Raw genomic sequence first — 16,108 nt, 5'->3', positions numbered from 1 at the left:
TGCACCCTAGGGATGGTAACCTCTCTGCTTCTCTCGATCTAAAAGAATGCATGTGGATCCATCTACTCAATACAGTGACTTGCAGATTGAATGAACTTGAGGAGACCAACAAACAGATGGGCCAACTTAGAAACAGATCATATTAGTCACATTCCATTCCATGACATGAATGTGCCAGCTGAGACTAGGTACCTACTAAGCTTCTGTTTACCACTTAGGTAGCCACGTATTTCCCGACACATGGCACCTTCCAACATCCCCCAAATTGTTGTACTTCAACGTATACTGATGTTTACGCCACATGATTTCACATCATAACATTCTTCCAAAATTCATTGTATATGTGGGGTGCTTGGCCTTTGACATACTGTGCAATTCAGACACAATAGTTTACTAACTTTTCCCACACCTTGCAAATATAAATGTAAATGTACAGGAATTTATATAGCGCAAATCACCAACCAGTTTCTAAGCGCTTGCTTAGGGAACCCATCCTGGTATTCCCCTGTGAGATAACCCCGGCAGGGTATCCGCAAGGTGAAAGCCAGGCATCCCGCCCCGAGGGGCCGTTGTGGAGATTAAGCAAGCTATTGCCCAGAGTCACAGAGTGTGAACCCTTGAATCAAGTAGGCACCAGAGCGAGAATTGTCAAGTCCATGGACATTTTAGGACTCAAGACCCCGCCAAGCCGGGAATTGAACCCTGGTCCCGGGCTGACCTCTGCTTCCAGGTCTGCCTCCTCTAACCAGTGAGCCACACTTCTCCACAATGTGCTTGGTTTCCATATATGGCATTGATGTACCTAATAGACCGATGTCTGTATTTTACACAGCCCCATGTTGTTTCAATTTCAAAGTACATTTAGAATTGTTCATGCATTTTTCGCATGTAAATGAACATAACTTAAAACCAATCTGTAGTTCAAGATTGACAGATGAGACAACAATTGCAACATTGTATGAGCTCTGGGATCTATAATTTGCACAGCGCTATGATGTTTCATTGTCAAAGTGTATTGAGAAATGTTGATGCATGTTCCCACTGAAATGACCATAATCACGAAGCACTTTAAATCAATATGTAATTTAAATTTGACAGACGAGACAAGAATTGCAATATTGTATGAGTTCTGTTCGTACTTGCATATCAGATCGCAGAAACCATTGACATGTTGTTTAGAAACACACCAGGAGTCATCACAAACTTGACCTATCGCCGGAAAGTCTGTTTTCCGTGCATACTCTCCGGTACCTGCCGGTTTTAGCTGTTGCATGCATAACATGCACGTAAGATGCAGGAAAGAGTACATATTTTAAGCACGCCAAGTTCCGCAGCTCCAGAACCATTTTATGGATTTCTGCCACCAGTCAGTCACCAGATGGTACGTGTCCTGTAAATCTCTGCCCAGGGGCTGCTCTAGGCTCATGGCGGCCCTGGGCAGGGAGCGTAGGTAGGGGGCCCCGGAAGAGGGGGTCTGGGCGGGGCAGAGCCCCCCAGAGCTCAGGAAGGTGTTTTCATAAAACGTCCAGAAAAGGCGTTAGATGATAAGTACCTGCGGCAGCTCCTACCCTTCCGAATTCTTCTCAGAAGGATAAAATTTAGGAGGAGGAGCCCGTCTGCGCCCGTCCGCGCCAAGACCGCGCCAGGCGCAGGAACCCCTGCCCAAATCCCTCCTATCATCAGGTATGCTCCCAACGACCTTCACCAACTCTGAGGCGGATTCAGCTGCCCCTGTAAGTTTGATCTATCAAAAGTACTCGGCTCCACCACCTGCAATAAATGTCGCTGGACACTCAACTTCGATTCTGAGCGGCCAATCTCCCCCAAAATCCAGCGACCTTTCTTTACAGGTGGCCTGATAAACGCCAGGTCGATGTGCAAACATAGTCAGGACATCCACAACCTTATCACCGACCATGACCTTGATTGCCCCATGATCACTGAGACTTGGCTCACTGAAGACAGTAACCCCGACGTAGCCGTTGCCCTCCCCCTGGGCTACTCCTCCCATAGACAGGATAGACAGAAAGGTAGAGGAGGAGGTGTTGCAATTATTCTGAGGAACACCTTTAGCTGCCACACCTTCTGCCTTGACCCCCTCACTGACACAGAGGGACTAGGTTTTTCCATCAAACTCAGTCAAGCTCTCTCCCTCTCCGGGGCCTGATCTACCGCCCTCCCGGTAATGCTACCAAATTTCTCGACTCCCTAAACGATGCTCTTGGACACTTCGTACTCCGTTACCCACACTTTACCCCCCTGGGTGATTTCAACCTGCACCTCGAGACCTCAGCCGACTCTCACACTAGGAACTTCCTAGAGACACTGGATATCTTTAATCTACAACAAAGCGTCAAGCTGCCTACCCACTCCCTTGGCCATACCTTGGACGGTGTTTGCTCCAACTTCCCGTCCATCACCACCCGACCCCCCATACCTCTGATTTGGACTGATCATTGTCTGATCCCCTTCCATATCTCCAGCTGTCACCCTCCTACCAGCAAAAAACACACTCTTCAACACGCCCACTCCATAAATTGGAAAACCGTCCAGAAAAATCTTATTTTTCATCCCTTTTCCCCAACCAATGCCCCCTCTCTTTCCTGTAACATCGACAGAGATGCAGCTCGCCTCAACAACTGGCTCTCACAAGAAATCACTAAACGATGCCCACCCAATCAACAGGACAGTACTTTGAAGAAAACTAAAATCAAAGCCCCCTGGTATACGCCTGACCTAGCAGCCGCTAATCTACTTTGCAGGAAAGTGGAACGCAAATGGCGCAGATCCTACGATAATAGCGACCGTAATAATTATATTCTACAGAGGAAAAACGATCTCTCCGCCATCAAATTAGCTAGGAGAACTTATTACGTTAACGCCATTAAAGAAGCCAGCCAAAAGCAAAAAACCCTTTTCACAATAGTAAAAACCTTCACCAACCCCAAAGCTCTCCAACCTGAAATCCCCCCATCTCAAGAGCTATGTGACAAAATTTCCGACTACTTTGATGATAAAATCACTTCCATTCAAAAAAACTTCCCCCCTCCCCCTCCAGCACACTCAACCCCGGATCCGGACCAACCGTGCCTGACCGCTAACAGTCTCAAAAATTTCACCCCGGTAACTCTGACTCAGACCAGAGAAGTGATCCTTTCCTGTAAATCAGGCTCCCCCTCCGACCCCTGTCCCCCCAAGATTCTCCACCTCATCATTGATGAAGTCAACCCCATCATCAATGAAATAATCAACCTATCCCTCAATTCCGGCCTTGCCCCCCTCTCTTGGAAAAAAGGCGTGGTTAAGCCACTTATGAAAAAGGCGAACAAACCCCCAACGGACTTGACCAACCTCCGTCCCATCACCCTGTTACCCGCTCTGGGTAAAATAACAGAACAGTTAGTTCACAAAGAGCTCAAGACCTTTCTGGATTCCCACAACCTACTTCATCCCCAGCAATCCGGGTTCCGGTCTAAACACTCAACCGAAACCGCCCTGATCGAGCTGACCGATTCAATCAAAACCCTTCAAGATCAAAGGAGGAAGGCTATCCTGATCCTTCTTGACCTCACGGCAGCATTCGATACCATTTCCCACTCCATCCTGATAGATAGACTCATGGACATCGGCATCACCAACTCAGCCCTATCATGGATTAGATCTTTTCTCAGCGATAGGTACCAAACCGTCACCCTTGGCTCCTTCCAATCCAATGAGAAAAAGGTGTCCTCCGGAGTTCCTCAAGGTTCCATCCTAAGTCCCCTCCTCTTCAACATTTATTTTATCCCTCTTCTTACCCTTATAGAATCGTTCGGCATAACCGTCACCTCTTATGCCGACGATACTCAGCTTATCATCCCCCTAGACGACAATTCCAACAAGGCAGAGCTCAATCTTAAACACTGCTTAACAGCAGTCTTTCAATGGATGGACGCTAACCACCTCCGCTGCAACTCAAATAAAACCGAGATCCTCCCCATTGGAAAGAATGCCTCTTTTTGCCCTGCCCTGTGGTTGCCTGACAACTCTGCAGCTCCTCCTCAAACAGTCTCATCGGCCAGAAACCTCGGGGTCCTCTTCGACTCCGAACTCTCTTTCGATCTCCACGTCTCGACCGTAGCAGGAAAATACTTCGGCATAATTAAGTCCCTGAGAAAGTTTTTTGACTTTCTCCCTCTTGACTCCAGAAAGACTGTTGCGCTAGCCCTTATACTCTCACGAGTGGACTACTGCAATGGCCTTCTGGCAGGGACCAAAAAGTCCACCCTCTCAAAACTGCAAAGTGTTCTGCACACTGCTGCCCGCCTTGTCTTAAAACTTCCACGCAAATCATCAATTTCTGCAGCCCTTAAAACCTTACATTGGCTCCCCTTGCACAAGAGAATACTCTTCAAGATTCTCACCGTAGCCTTCCAAGCCTTTAACAAATCTGGCCCGTCCTATTTGTCCAGACGCTTCCCTCATTATAATCCGTGTCGCTCCCTCAGATCCTCACAAGAAAACTTCATGACCCCCACCAAATTTAATCTGAAGTCTAAAGGCGGAAAAACCCTCAGCACTCTGGCTATTAGAGCCTGGAACATCATGCCTAGGCATCTCAGACTTCAGACTCTCGAGAAGCCTTTTAGGAAGCTCCTCAAAACGTGGATTTTTAATCTCTCCGACGACTGGACAAAAGCGGCCATCTAGCCCCCTCTTCCTTTCACTCTGCGATCTGGTTTCAAGGACTTACAGCGCCATGATGCTCCTTCTGGAGCGAACGCTGCGCTCTATAAATACCCCTCCAAATATCCAAATATCCAAATATCCAAAGGAGGAGGGTATATTGTGACACACAACGTGAGGGACTGGCACAGATGGCTGCAGTGCCAGAGCCATGACAGGGGGCCCCAGACCCACAGTCCCCCACAGAGAAGGAATTGGTGGACTCTTTGCCCGGAAACATCCCTACCAGGGGCCGCCACGAGTATCATTCTGCTCATGAATATCATCATCTTTTTGTTCTTGTTTATGGTCGTCAGCGCCTGTTTTACCTAGTGCATCAGCAGTACTCTGGCCGGAGGATTCTCCATCTTTAGGTTTCCCTTGGGTGATAAAGTTCAAGATTGCTCCTTCCTGTGACGCTGCGAAAACCTGCTGAGCTGCCTTTCTGTTTCGTTTCAAATAACCAGATTTGTGTACTCGAATTCTCTTTATTTTGCTTGCAATGTTATATACGCCTTTACCAGCGGGCCAGCAGTGGGTAGGGAAAAAAAGAAGCAGAAACCAGGAGGAACGTAGGCGCGGAGGCCAGTGAAGAGCGGGGGTAAGGGTGTTTAGAAGTGGAACAGAGCCGGAGGCTGCCAAATCCCTGCCAGGGGCCGCCACGCACATTTGTATCCATCCTCAGAGAATTATTATTATATTGAGGGTATATATATTGGCCTTATCTAGTTTTGCATTGATTTGATGAGATAATTTAGACCCATCCTTTCATTCAGCTTTGATTCATTACGATGTGGTGCATGGCTTGATTTACAGGTCTGCTAGTCGAAGAATTCTCAGTCCCAGCAGTACACTCGACTGATATTTCTATGATTCACAAGGTATGTGCCGTTTGCGCTCCAGCGTAACTAATTAGTTTTCGGCACGATTGGCCAACACTGTCTGAGACCCGATGTTCCTTCTTCTTTTTCCTGAATTACAATGCAGCCTTGAGCTTCCTTTACGATGCACTCTGTGTACTTGCATTTTGGCTTGGATTGCATTCGCCACTCCGGGTATGTTCCTCTTTGTGATGACATGCCTCCATGCCGTGACTTTCATTTTAAAACATGCAGTGAGGTCCCAATCCTTTTTTCAGCAGCCCTTTATTCATCGTTCCCTTGACTGTTTACCACGGATTTGGCTGAGAACTATTGAGCAGGTTGGAATCCCTCGGTCACTTGTCAATCATTTACAGGTATGCTGCCCTCATCCATGCTTGGTCTTCACACTCATAGTTGTTATATATATAATTCAAGGCACCTACAATCGCGTTCCTTGTGTTTTTCAGAATTACCCTAGGGTACCAAGCCCATCCATTAATTGGACTTTACCCTTGAATTACTCTCCCCAAGGCTTTGGGGTTGAGAATCAACTACACTGTAGAAATCGCAAGATTATTGGTGAGTGCACTGTTCATACTGTTTAACGTTTTATTCATAATTGATCCTTAGACACTTGAACACCATTCTCACACTAGTCTTCGTTCAACAGGCTGTCCTTTTATTTGTCCTGAGGAAGACCCGTGCTGACATCCTCAATTAATGCAGATTGTCAGGGTCGAAACGTCGACAGCTTCTTTGTCAATACATTAGGTTCCCTAACAGATTAATTCATGTAATTCAATTACAAAGCTAGGGCAACCTGTGTCAGTATAATTGGATCTTGTTTCTTGGTATCTCACTGTGAAATTATTTGCACAGTAATTGTTCATCTTCTTGAATAATACACATATTTTGTCACTTTATTACTTCATTCACTAGGGGCCATATGTATGAAGCTAATGTTTCCTCGCAAACGCTGTGAATCGCTAAAAATAGAGTTTGCAATTAAAAATTAGCAATTTCCAATGTATGAAGCAAAAATCACATCGCAATCTAAGGAATCGCTAAAATAGCGATTCCTTAAATTGCGTGAGTCTGAATTCTGCGATTCCCTTAGCGATTCCTTATTTTGCGACCATCCAGTTAGCGATAATCGCAAAATCAGAAATCGCAAATAAGGAATCACAATGGAATGTATCAAAAAATCGCAATTTGCGAATTCACAAAATTCGCAATTTTAGAAATCGCAATTACCACAAAGTGGGAGCAGGTGGTAACCAGGTGAAAAGTATATAAGGGAGCCCACAATGCAACAGACTCTTTTCCACAATGTCTGGGCTGTACGTCATTGCGAGGAGGCAAAGACTGAGAGGTGCTGCGCAGAGGAGGATACGCCAGGAGAGGATATTCCGTGCGCGCATCAACATCTACCAGCGCACAGAGGAGGACATCTACACCCACTACAGACTGGAGGAAGACAGTATACTAGAATTAATTGAAGAACTCAGACCCTATCTTGAACACCCACACGCAGGACACAAGCCATCCCCACTCACATCCAGGTCCTGTGTTCACTACACCTGCTGGCCTCAGGTAGTTTTCAGGGGGTGATAGCCACAGCAGGAGGGGTGTCACAAAGTGCCCTGTTGCGCTTTTTCCATGTGTTCCTCGATGCCATGGCACAGAGGATGCAACACCACATTCACTTCCCCAGCACCCCACAGGAACTAGCCCAGACCAAGCAGGACTTTTACAATATTGCCCAATTCCCCCACGTCATAGGATGTATCGATGGGACACATGTCGCAATATAACCCCCCTCAAACAATGAGTACATATTCAGGAACCGGAAATGCTACCATTCACTTAACATACAGGTGGTGTGTGATGCTAAAAACATCATCACTGACATAGTAGCAAAGTATCCAGGCAGCACACATGACTCGTTCATCTTCCGTCACAGTGGGCTATACCGTAGACTCTCAAGAGGTGATTTTGGCGAGGGATACTTACTAGGTAAATGCATTTAAACATAGGGCACATTTCTACTGACTACCATGTGCATTTCAGTGACTAACCATTTACATTTCAAACCACAGGTGACAGTGCCTATGCATTCCGGGACTTTATCATGACACCCTACCTCAATCCTGCTACTGCTGGGGAGCAGCGATTCAATCGTGCACACATTTCCACAAGAGGCACCATTGAACGAACTTTTGGCATACTGGAGAGCCGATTCCGATGCATTCATAAAAGCGGAGGAGCACTCCAATACAGCCCAGAAACATGTTGCAAAATGGTGGTAGCATGTGCCATGCTGCGCAACATCCCCACCAGGAAAGGCACATCAGTGGAGTTGAGCGAATCTGAATCCTCTGACGTGGAGGGGCCTGGACCTGGAGGCATGGCAGCTGGTGTCGCTGGTGCTGCAGCTGGCCACCAGAGGCGTGATGAGATCATGTGCGACTACTTCTAGGTATGAAATAATGACACAATGACAACTCTAATGTGTGTAACTGTGTTTTAATAGCAGGAGAAACAATGCTACATATCCTCCATTGCAACTACTCACACTCCTAATAACATGCACATGTTAATGTCACAGTGCAACAAATAAACCAGTGTGACTGCAAATTCATTCTAATTGTGCGTAGCAGGCCTATTGCTCCTGCCACTACGGCGCCTCTCCATGATGGGTGGTGGGGTGCTGGTGCTCCGCACTGACTGTGCGTCTTCCTCACTGGGAGTAAGTACTCCAGGGCCCGCAGTACGAAAGGCCCGCAGCTCGTCCAGAGCAGATGTTGCCTGCACAACTGCAGTGGTGATATCCTGCATGCCATGTGAGAACTCACGCTGCATTAGGATGCTGCGCCTGGTCTGGACGTTGGTAGCAGAGGCCAATCTATTGATTGCCCGTGTATAACGGTCTGTGCGCTCCAGCTCTCTGCACCTTGCAGCACATTCTGTGCGCAGCTCTTCACAAAGCGCTTGCATGGCACCCCTCACTTCTCCTTGTATGCCCCTGAGCCCTGCCCTCACCTCTCGCTGTAACGCCTTTATGTTTTTTGCCTGAAGGCGCTGCACCTGGAGCATGTTCAATTCCAAGCCTTCAAACACTGAATCATCTGCCTGATCCCCAAAGCTGCTGGCCGTGCGGTTTCTGCGCCTGGCTGTGCCCTGTAGACCTTGGCTGTCTTGAGGCCTGGACTCCTGCTGTGGCCGTGTGTCTTCGGACTGCAAATTGTTGTTGCTGTCCTCTGCCTCATCCTCCATTGTTGGCAGTGGCCTCACTATGTGCCGCCTCTATCTCTTCGGAGGATTGACAGGGTATCCTCCCCATCTGATTCTGGCTCCTGCCCTGCGTCTCCAGAGTCTGGATGTTCCCTCACTCTTCCACTGCCTGTTGGCTGTGTAGTTGCTGGTGCTGTGGACAGAACAGCACACATTTATTTATTTTACTCATTTGCAATGTGAAAATAAATTATTTCACAGTTTGGGTTTACATTACTTTTTCATTTCCCTTTCCTGACCTGCACATGCCAAATTTGCCTAGCGTGGCTTGTTTACACAACTTTAATTTACATGTGACTACATCTCCCATAATGCATTGCTGTTACTGCCTTTGTACCTGCTCTAGCATTAAATGTGGTTCCCCTACCCTCTAGGTTGCTGCAGGGGTTCTGGGGGGTGGGGTTTGGGGTATGATGGCATGCTTCTTAGCTGGTCTGGATGTTTGTTGCTCCGAGCTGTCTAGGTCAGCCACGCCCGTCACGCTCTCTGGTACCAGAGTACCCTCCACAAGTTCCTCCAGAGGTGTGGATTCTGGCACAGTTGAGGTCCCTCCACCGGTGAGCCGTGACTGCTCCAGCCTTGCAGCTAACTTTTCTTTAGAGCGCTGGCGCAGGTCGTACCAGCGCTTGCGTAGTACATCCACACTCCGGTGTGTCGCTCCCACCGCATTCACTTTAGCCTGTATGGCTGCCCAAATACTTCTTTTCCTGGTCTCTGGCACCTTCAGGGAATTCTTCCCAAACAGCAAATCGTGGTTTGGCACCATCTCCTGTATCAGGGTCTCAAGTTCTGCTTCAGAAAATTTAATTTTTCTTTTCCTGGAACATTCTCCTTCCTGCTGTTGCTGCTGTGTTCCAGCCATTTCCATGTTGCCACTTTCAGCCATGGTGTAACTGTAGCAGTTTTCAATCTCTGTGACTCTCCGTCAGCACCACTTGCAGGATGGGTAGTCAGTCACTTCCTGATAGTGATGTCATCAAACTGCACCAGGTTTCCGATTGGCTGATTTGCGAAAATCGCTAAATTGCGATTTTTCCCGTTAAGGAATCGCAATTTAGCGATTTTTTGAGATTTAAGGAATCGCTTTTCGGATTCTCGCAAATAAATAGCGATTTTTACCGAATCGCTATTTATTTGCGATTTGTTACATACATATCGATTTGCGATTTGGGATCTGCGATTCAGTAAAAATCACTAATTCTGAATCGCAAATCGTGAGCTTCATACATATGGCCCTATGTCACTATTGTCACATTCACATGCGCCGTTTTTTTAATTAAGTTATCGGGCAGCCTTTATGTCTTGATAATTTTTGTCTTTGTTTCAAATTGTGCAAATATGAAGTAAAGTACCTTTTCTAATAAGATTAATTAGATTTGTCTCTATTGTGTTCAAGTGCACGTTGTATTTCAATCACGTTAATTGCATTGTGTATTGAAAACCACAAAGAAATAGTTTTGACTCAATAGAACCTATTGTCATATGTATAATACATGCCCAGGTTCTGAGGTATACTGGGTTACCCCATTGCTTTAGATATAGTCCCTGGGACTTCAGCAGGAGGCAAGCTCTATCTCAAGCCTTTGAATATCCCTTACAAGTTGATTTGAAAGTAGCACAAAGTCCTTTCTCCTTTCTTTGGCATTCAGGCAACCACTGCAGGCCAATCCCCCAAACAGGACTTAGCTTAGGGATAGTCTCCTCCTTAGTTTTTCTGGTTCCTCTCAGGAAAGATTCTTCTTGTTTCCCAAAAGTGATCTAAAGTTCTTGGGTCCCAATATTTATACTAGCAAATCATTTGTCCTCTGAAGGCAGAGGGTCCTGTACCTAATCCAAACCAGTTCTGTGCAGTCCTGGAGCACTTTGTTGACAAGACTCCTCCTTTCCTTTGACAGTGTGGGCCAGGGACATCAGACACACAACAGGAGGTGGAGCCAGCATTGTGGAAGGCAGGCACAGCCTTATTCAGGTCCTAGGGGCTCCCCTCCCCTCACTCCACATGCAGATGGGTCTATTCAGCCCTGTGCTGACTCACCCTGTCTCCTGGAATCAACCCAACCCCTGTCACTCAAACTCCAGACAAGGAATACACAATCTAAGCAGAGGCAGGCTTGAACAGTTAGGCAAGAAAATACCTACTTTCTAAAAGTGGTATTTTCAAACACAGAATGTTAAAATCAACTTCACTAAAAGATGTATTTTATCATTCTGAGTTCAGGCATACTAAACTCGAATGTCTACCTGGTTCCCACAGTCAGTTATAAGATGTTTTAATCAAACTGCCCATTCTGGCCTATGCAAACAGGTAGCCTTGCAATAGTGAAAAACGAAATTGGCTGTAATTCACTATCAGGACGTGACACACACATCAGGGCATGTCCTACCGTTTACATACAATGCACACTGCCATGGGGGTACCTTGTGCCCACCTTAGGAGTGACTAATATGTAGAAAAGAGAAGGTTTAGAGACTGGCAAGTGGGTGCACTTGCCAAGTGGACATGGTAGCCCCAGGCTGCACACAGGCTCCGGAATGGCAGGTCTGAGCCATATATTACGAGCTGCTTCTGTGGGTGGCACAACCAGTGCTGCAAGTCCACCAGCAGCATTTGATTTACAGTCGCTGGGCACACATGGTGCACTGTACTAGAGTATGACAAGTAAATCAAATGAGCCAATCATGGAGTCACTAATCCATTACATCAATTTGCAATAGAGAGCATATGCACTTTAGCACTGATCAGCAGTAGTAAAGTGCTCAGAGTCATAAAACTACCAAGAACAGGTCAGACAAAATACAGGAGGAAGGCAAAAAGTTCAGGGATGACCCTGCAAAAAGGGCCAAGTCCAAACACCTATTAACTATAAACCAGCTACTACCTACTTGCATAAAGTCATGCCTTGGACATGGGAACAAATATTGTACATTTTATGAGTTCCACTTTAGATTGACCTCTGACCCCAGCAGATTTTTGTAGTCTCCTGGGCAGGCCATTGCCTCCATTTGAATATGCCCCAGGTCAGGACAAGCAGCAACACAATTAGGAACACCTTCTTCCTTCGCCCTCTATATCAGTGAATTAATGCATGAGATATCCTTCTTTTTGCTGCAGCTATGCTGCTTCTGGACTCCTCCAAATCAGGCTGAATGGCTCTACGTCTGTTACTCGAATTTCCCCTGCATTTAAGTGTGCATGAAGTTTCAATTTTCCTAGTTAGTCCTGTTACCATCCAAAAGAAAACTTTCCAACACTCTTGTTCAAATATCCTAGTCTAAATCAAGGTGCATCATTTTAAGCACATAGTTGAATATAGTGATGGCAACCATGTCTATGTTTTGTATCCAATCCCACAGTGAGAGTTGTAAGTGGCTTCTGATTTTCTGATTCCCAGGCATTTGAAGTTATAGCACACTCATGTGGAGGGAATTGCTTGATTATCTTATTTCAACAGTGTTTTGTGTTAAGTGATGTTCTTCATATTTACCCCTTTTTTCGGTTTATTTCCTAAAAGATTGAAAAGAAATTATGGGCCAGATGTAGGTCGCCCAATACCAGTCGGTAACGACCGAAATTACAGAATTTCTGCCGTTACCGACCAGTATTGGGCTTTTTAGATGTTGGTGGCATTTTTGTAGGATTCGGTATTTTACCGAATCGGTAATTTAAGGATTCAGTAAAATACTGAATTCTTAACATACCGATTCGGTAAATTACCAAACCCAGGATGTAGGGAGCACTCAAGTTAGTGCATTCCTCAGTTAAGGATTCGTTATTTACCACCAACTACAAGTTGGTGGAAAATAATGAAACTCTTTTCCAACAGTGCGATGTGGCAGACATACATGCCCTTAGGGCATGTATGTGTGCCACATGTGCACCCATGCACTATTCAGGGGTGCAACAGGGTGTCAAAGTGACACCCTGCCACCCTTGAATGTGTTCCCCCTTTTACCGAATCGGTAAATACCGATTCGGTAAATGCCATTCATTCCTATGGGCCTCCCCAATCGGTAAATACCGATTCGGTAAATACCGATTTTTACAGATTCTGTAAAATTTACCGAAAAATTACCTACATACTATTTACCTATTCTTAAATACCAAATCGGTAAAATTCGGTATTTAAGAATAGGTAAATAGTATTTACCAACATCTGGCCCTATATCTATTAACTGCTTGAAAACTATTTGTGGATTGGAGTTGTCAACATACATGAATATTATAATTCTTTTTCTTGTTATTGACTGACGTTCCACAGTCGGTTTTGATTATTGGTGGGGCAACGTGTTTTCCATATTTATGTTAATGTATATACATTTCCCCTGGTGAATGTAAGCAAAGTTTCGTGATTTTGCCCACTGTGATATTAAATCTACTTGACCCGCTCTCAGTCACTATTTCTTGCCAAAGGATGTTCTGTAGGTATAGGATGTTCTGTAGGTTGTTTGTGCTAAAGAATGTTCTGTAGGTGGGACATCCTGTAGCAGAGAATCACTTGGCAACTGCAACCCTCCCATGATGTGTATGTTGTAGAGGCTGCTATGCTTTAAAGATGATTTGCAAATTTGTGATTCACACAAATTTGCATCTGCTGTGCAACTGAGAGTAGTCCTGGGGGCAATAGGAAAAGAGACATGAGCTCTTGACTTTGTCATAATTCCAAGTGTAAGCCTCAAATCAGTGCTTCATTTGTGTTGGTGGTTGCAGGTGGGGCCCATCGGCACACATTTTTGGGGATCGTGACTTTAATACAGAACAAGAGGCAGAAATGTAGAAAAGGAGAAAGGAGGAGGAGCAGAAAGATGGGAAAACGCTCACAAATTCAGAATGCAGCAATGAAAAAGAACCCGCAAGAGTGAAATGTAGGGACAAGGAAGGTAGAGTGGTGTAATAAAGAGGAATAGTGTGGAATCCAGGCCAAGCAGAGCCAGTATTCAGCAACCCCAATACCCAGCAGGAGGACCCTTGCCTTATTATTTTACAAATTAAGCGCTGCCTTAAATGTATTTGTCTGTATTTATGTAGCTATTGCATCCTGCTAAAAAAGCAGGTTTAAAACCAAACCTCTTAATCATCCATCTCAGAGAGGTCCAGTCCATACACAGAGAGGCCCAGTTGCAGGCTTCCCCAGCATTTAAATAATATTTAAGCACAGAGTGAACTTGAATTCTAGAGAGCATTTTGCCAGCGTGTCCTGAATGTCCCCTCAGAAAAGAGGAATTAGTGGGGGGATCAGTAATCCAACTTCAGTAATTCTGCTCCCCTGGTAATTCCTTAATGCTTCACAAAGTCCCACCCAGAAATTCTGTTTGCTGAAACAAAACAGGTGTGTCGTGTTTCCACGGCTGACATAACCCCGAAAGGGCGGTAACTGCTGTTACTGGCCCCATCAGATTTAGAAGCAAGAATGCAAGTTAAACAATTGTTTATAAGTAGAGTGATTTTTTCATACGGAATAATTGTTGGCAATCTATTTTGCTGAGCATTACGATTTCCTATTTTGTAAAATGCTAAATCATAAAACAGAACTATGTCCTTTCACTCGAATGTCTTGCATAACCACGCACTGTGCCAGGTCACACAGATAAAGCCTTGAGACAATGGCTAGCAAGCCTGTTCTTGAAACTGCCCTGTGCAAACCTTGTTACTAATTTACAGCATGGACTGCCTGTGGTTGGCCAAACCCCTGCTCCCTTCTTATTGGACAGAGGGGACCTGAGTCCAAGTTCCACCAGGTGTCAGATGAAAGCTGCCATTGTAGTGAAAACTCATGTGACTGTACTGACTAGAAGGAGCTTTACCTCGAGCAGCACCGAATGAGTCGGTAATTTGCCATGGCCTCGAAATTACTGTTCTTCACAATCGCTGCTATTTTTGTGGCGTATTGTTTGTATAAACCTCTTCCAGAAAACACCGAGGAGAGATGGAAAATGACTGTATTAAGTTGGATGTTTGGAACAATTACACGTGTGGTAAGTTCCAAATTGTATCTTCAGACCTGTAATGCGACGACATACTCTAGAAAGTACTGTTTGCTGCTATATATATTTGAAAAAATTTAAAAATGTAACTAATCCCAAAAAACCTCCGCTAAAATTGTAAATGAAAAGTCTAAATGCATTATTCGGTATCGTACATCATATGTAGCTTATTAAGGGTTACTTACATATGTTTTTTAATGTATGGAACGGTTTATGAACTGATTATTGTCTTCATGGCCAGAATATATTAATCTTTATTTTACAATGCTGTGAATCTATTTCCTGTACTTGTGTGAGGCCTAATTTTAATAGAACAACGAAGACACAGATCTCTAATGAGGCAATATTTAGGCAGAGGTTAGCTAACTCCAGGAAGCGGTAGGGGAAGTGGAAACAGGGATTCAGTACGTATTATACAAGCAATCACATTCAATAAACTGACTATCCGCCAGAACTATTAATCAACTATTAATATAATATTAATCAACTATTAATCAATCAATCAATTGGTCTTTATTTCGGCACTACATGGCCACAAAAGATTTGCACAGCAAACACATTTCATTTATAAAATACATGTCAAACCCCATTTTTAAAACAACTGACAAATATGGCTAATAAAATCAATACGGTTTAAAAAAGACAAGTATAAAACATAGCAGCATACCTAGCTAGTGAAACTTTTGGACAAGGAGCTGAACAATTAACCATAAAAATACACACAATCAAACCACTAAACAAATAAAACCAAGTGAACAAGTGGTATACAACTTTGTCCTTATAGCTTTAGGCCTTTTTTCTTGCGCACAAAGTGGGTAGAAAGCAAAAATCTGCTGACACTAAATACTATTGTTCGGGTTGTATCCGATTTGATCATTCTTAGTGCCATCTTACATGACCTTATTCCCAAAAGATTGCATAAAGGTTTGATCCACTTTCTTCTGGCCGACAAATAGGCTGGGCAGAAGAAAAGGATGTGCTGGTCATCCTCCTTGAGATTACCCTCGCGCATAGTACATGTTTCGCTGGTCGTTGAATCATCAACAGCATTGCCCCTTCTAGATCAGCGTGCCAGGGTTGAGTTGGTCAGAAGGTTACCATATCTTAGTTTCATAAAAAGGGTTTTAGCTAGCGGGAGCTCAACTTCATCTAGGAAAATCTCAAAAAGAGGCTCGTCCTTGAAGCTTATGAAGTTGTTTACTAAAGTCCCACCACTATTTCCATTAGTCATTTGGTTATTAAAAAAAACCCAAAAGGCCATTTTC

At 44.7% G+C, this 16,108-nt stretch overlaps 1 protein-coding gene across 1 annotated transcript in view; it reads left to right on the top strand.

The window, feature by feature from the left end:
• Nucleotides 1–14,558: 14,558 nt before the first annotated feature.
• LOC147683762 (arylacetamide deacetylase-like) overlaps nucleotides 14,559–16,108 on the top strand; it is a 190,801-nt gene continuing 189,251 nt past the window's right edge. The window contains exon 1 of the mRNA XM_086944131.1: nucleotides 14,559–14,834. Within this exon, the coding sequence (XP_086800257.1) occupies nucleotides 14,697–14,834 (138 nt within the window). The 5' untranslated portion in view covers nucleotides 14,559–14,696. The remainder of the gene's footprint in view (nucleotides 14,835–16,108) is intronic.

The sequence above is a fragment of the Lissotriton vulgaris genome, chromosome 11 (genome assembly GCF_964263255.1).
Source record: "Lissotriton vulgaris chromosome 11, aLisVul1.2, whole genome shotgun sequence".
Classification (NCBI taxonomy): Eukaryota; Metazoa; Chordata; class Amphibia; order Caudata; family Salamandridae; genus Lissotriton; species Lissotriton vulgaris.
This window is presented reverse-complemented; position numbering and strand designations above follow the sequence as displayed.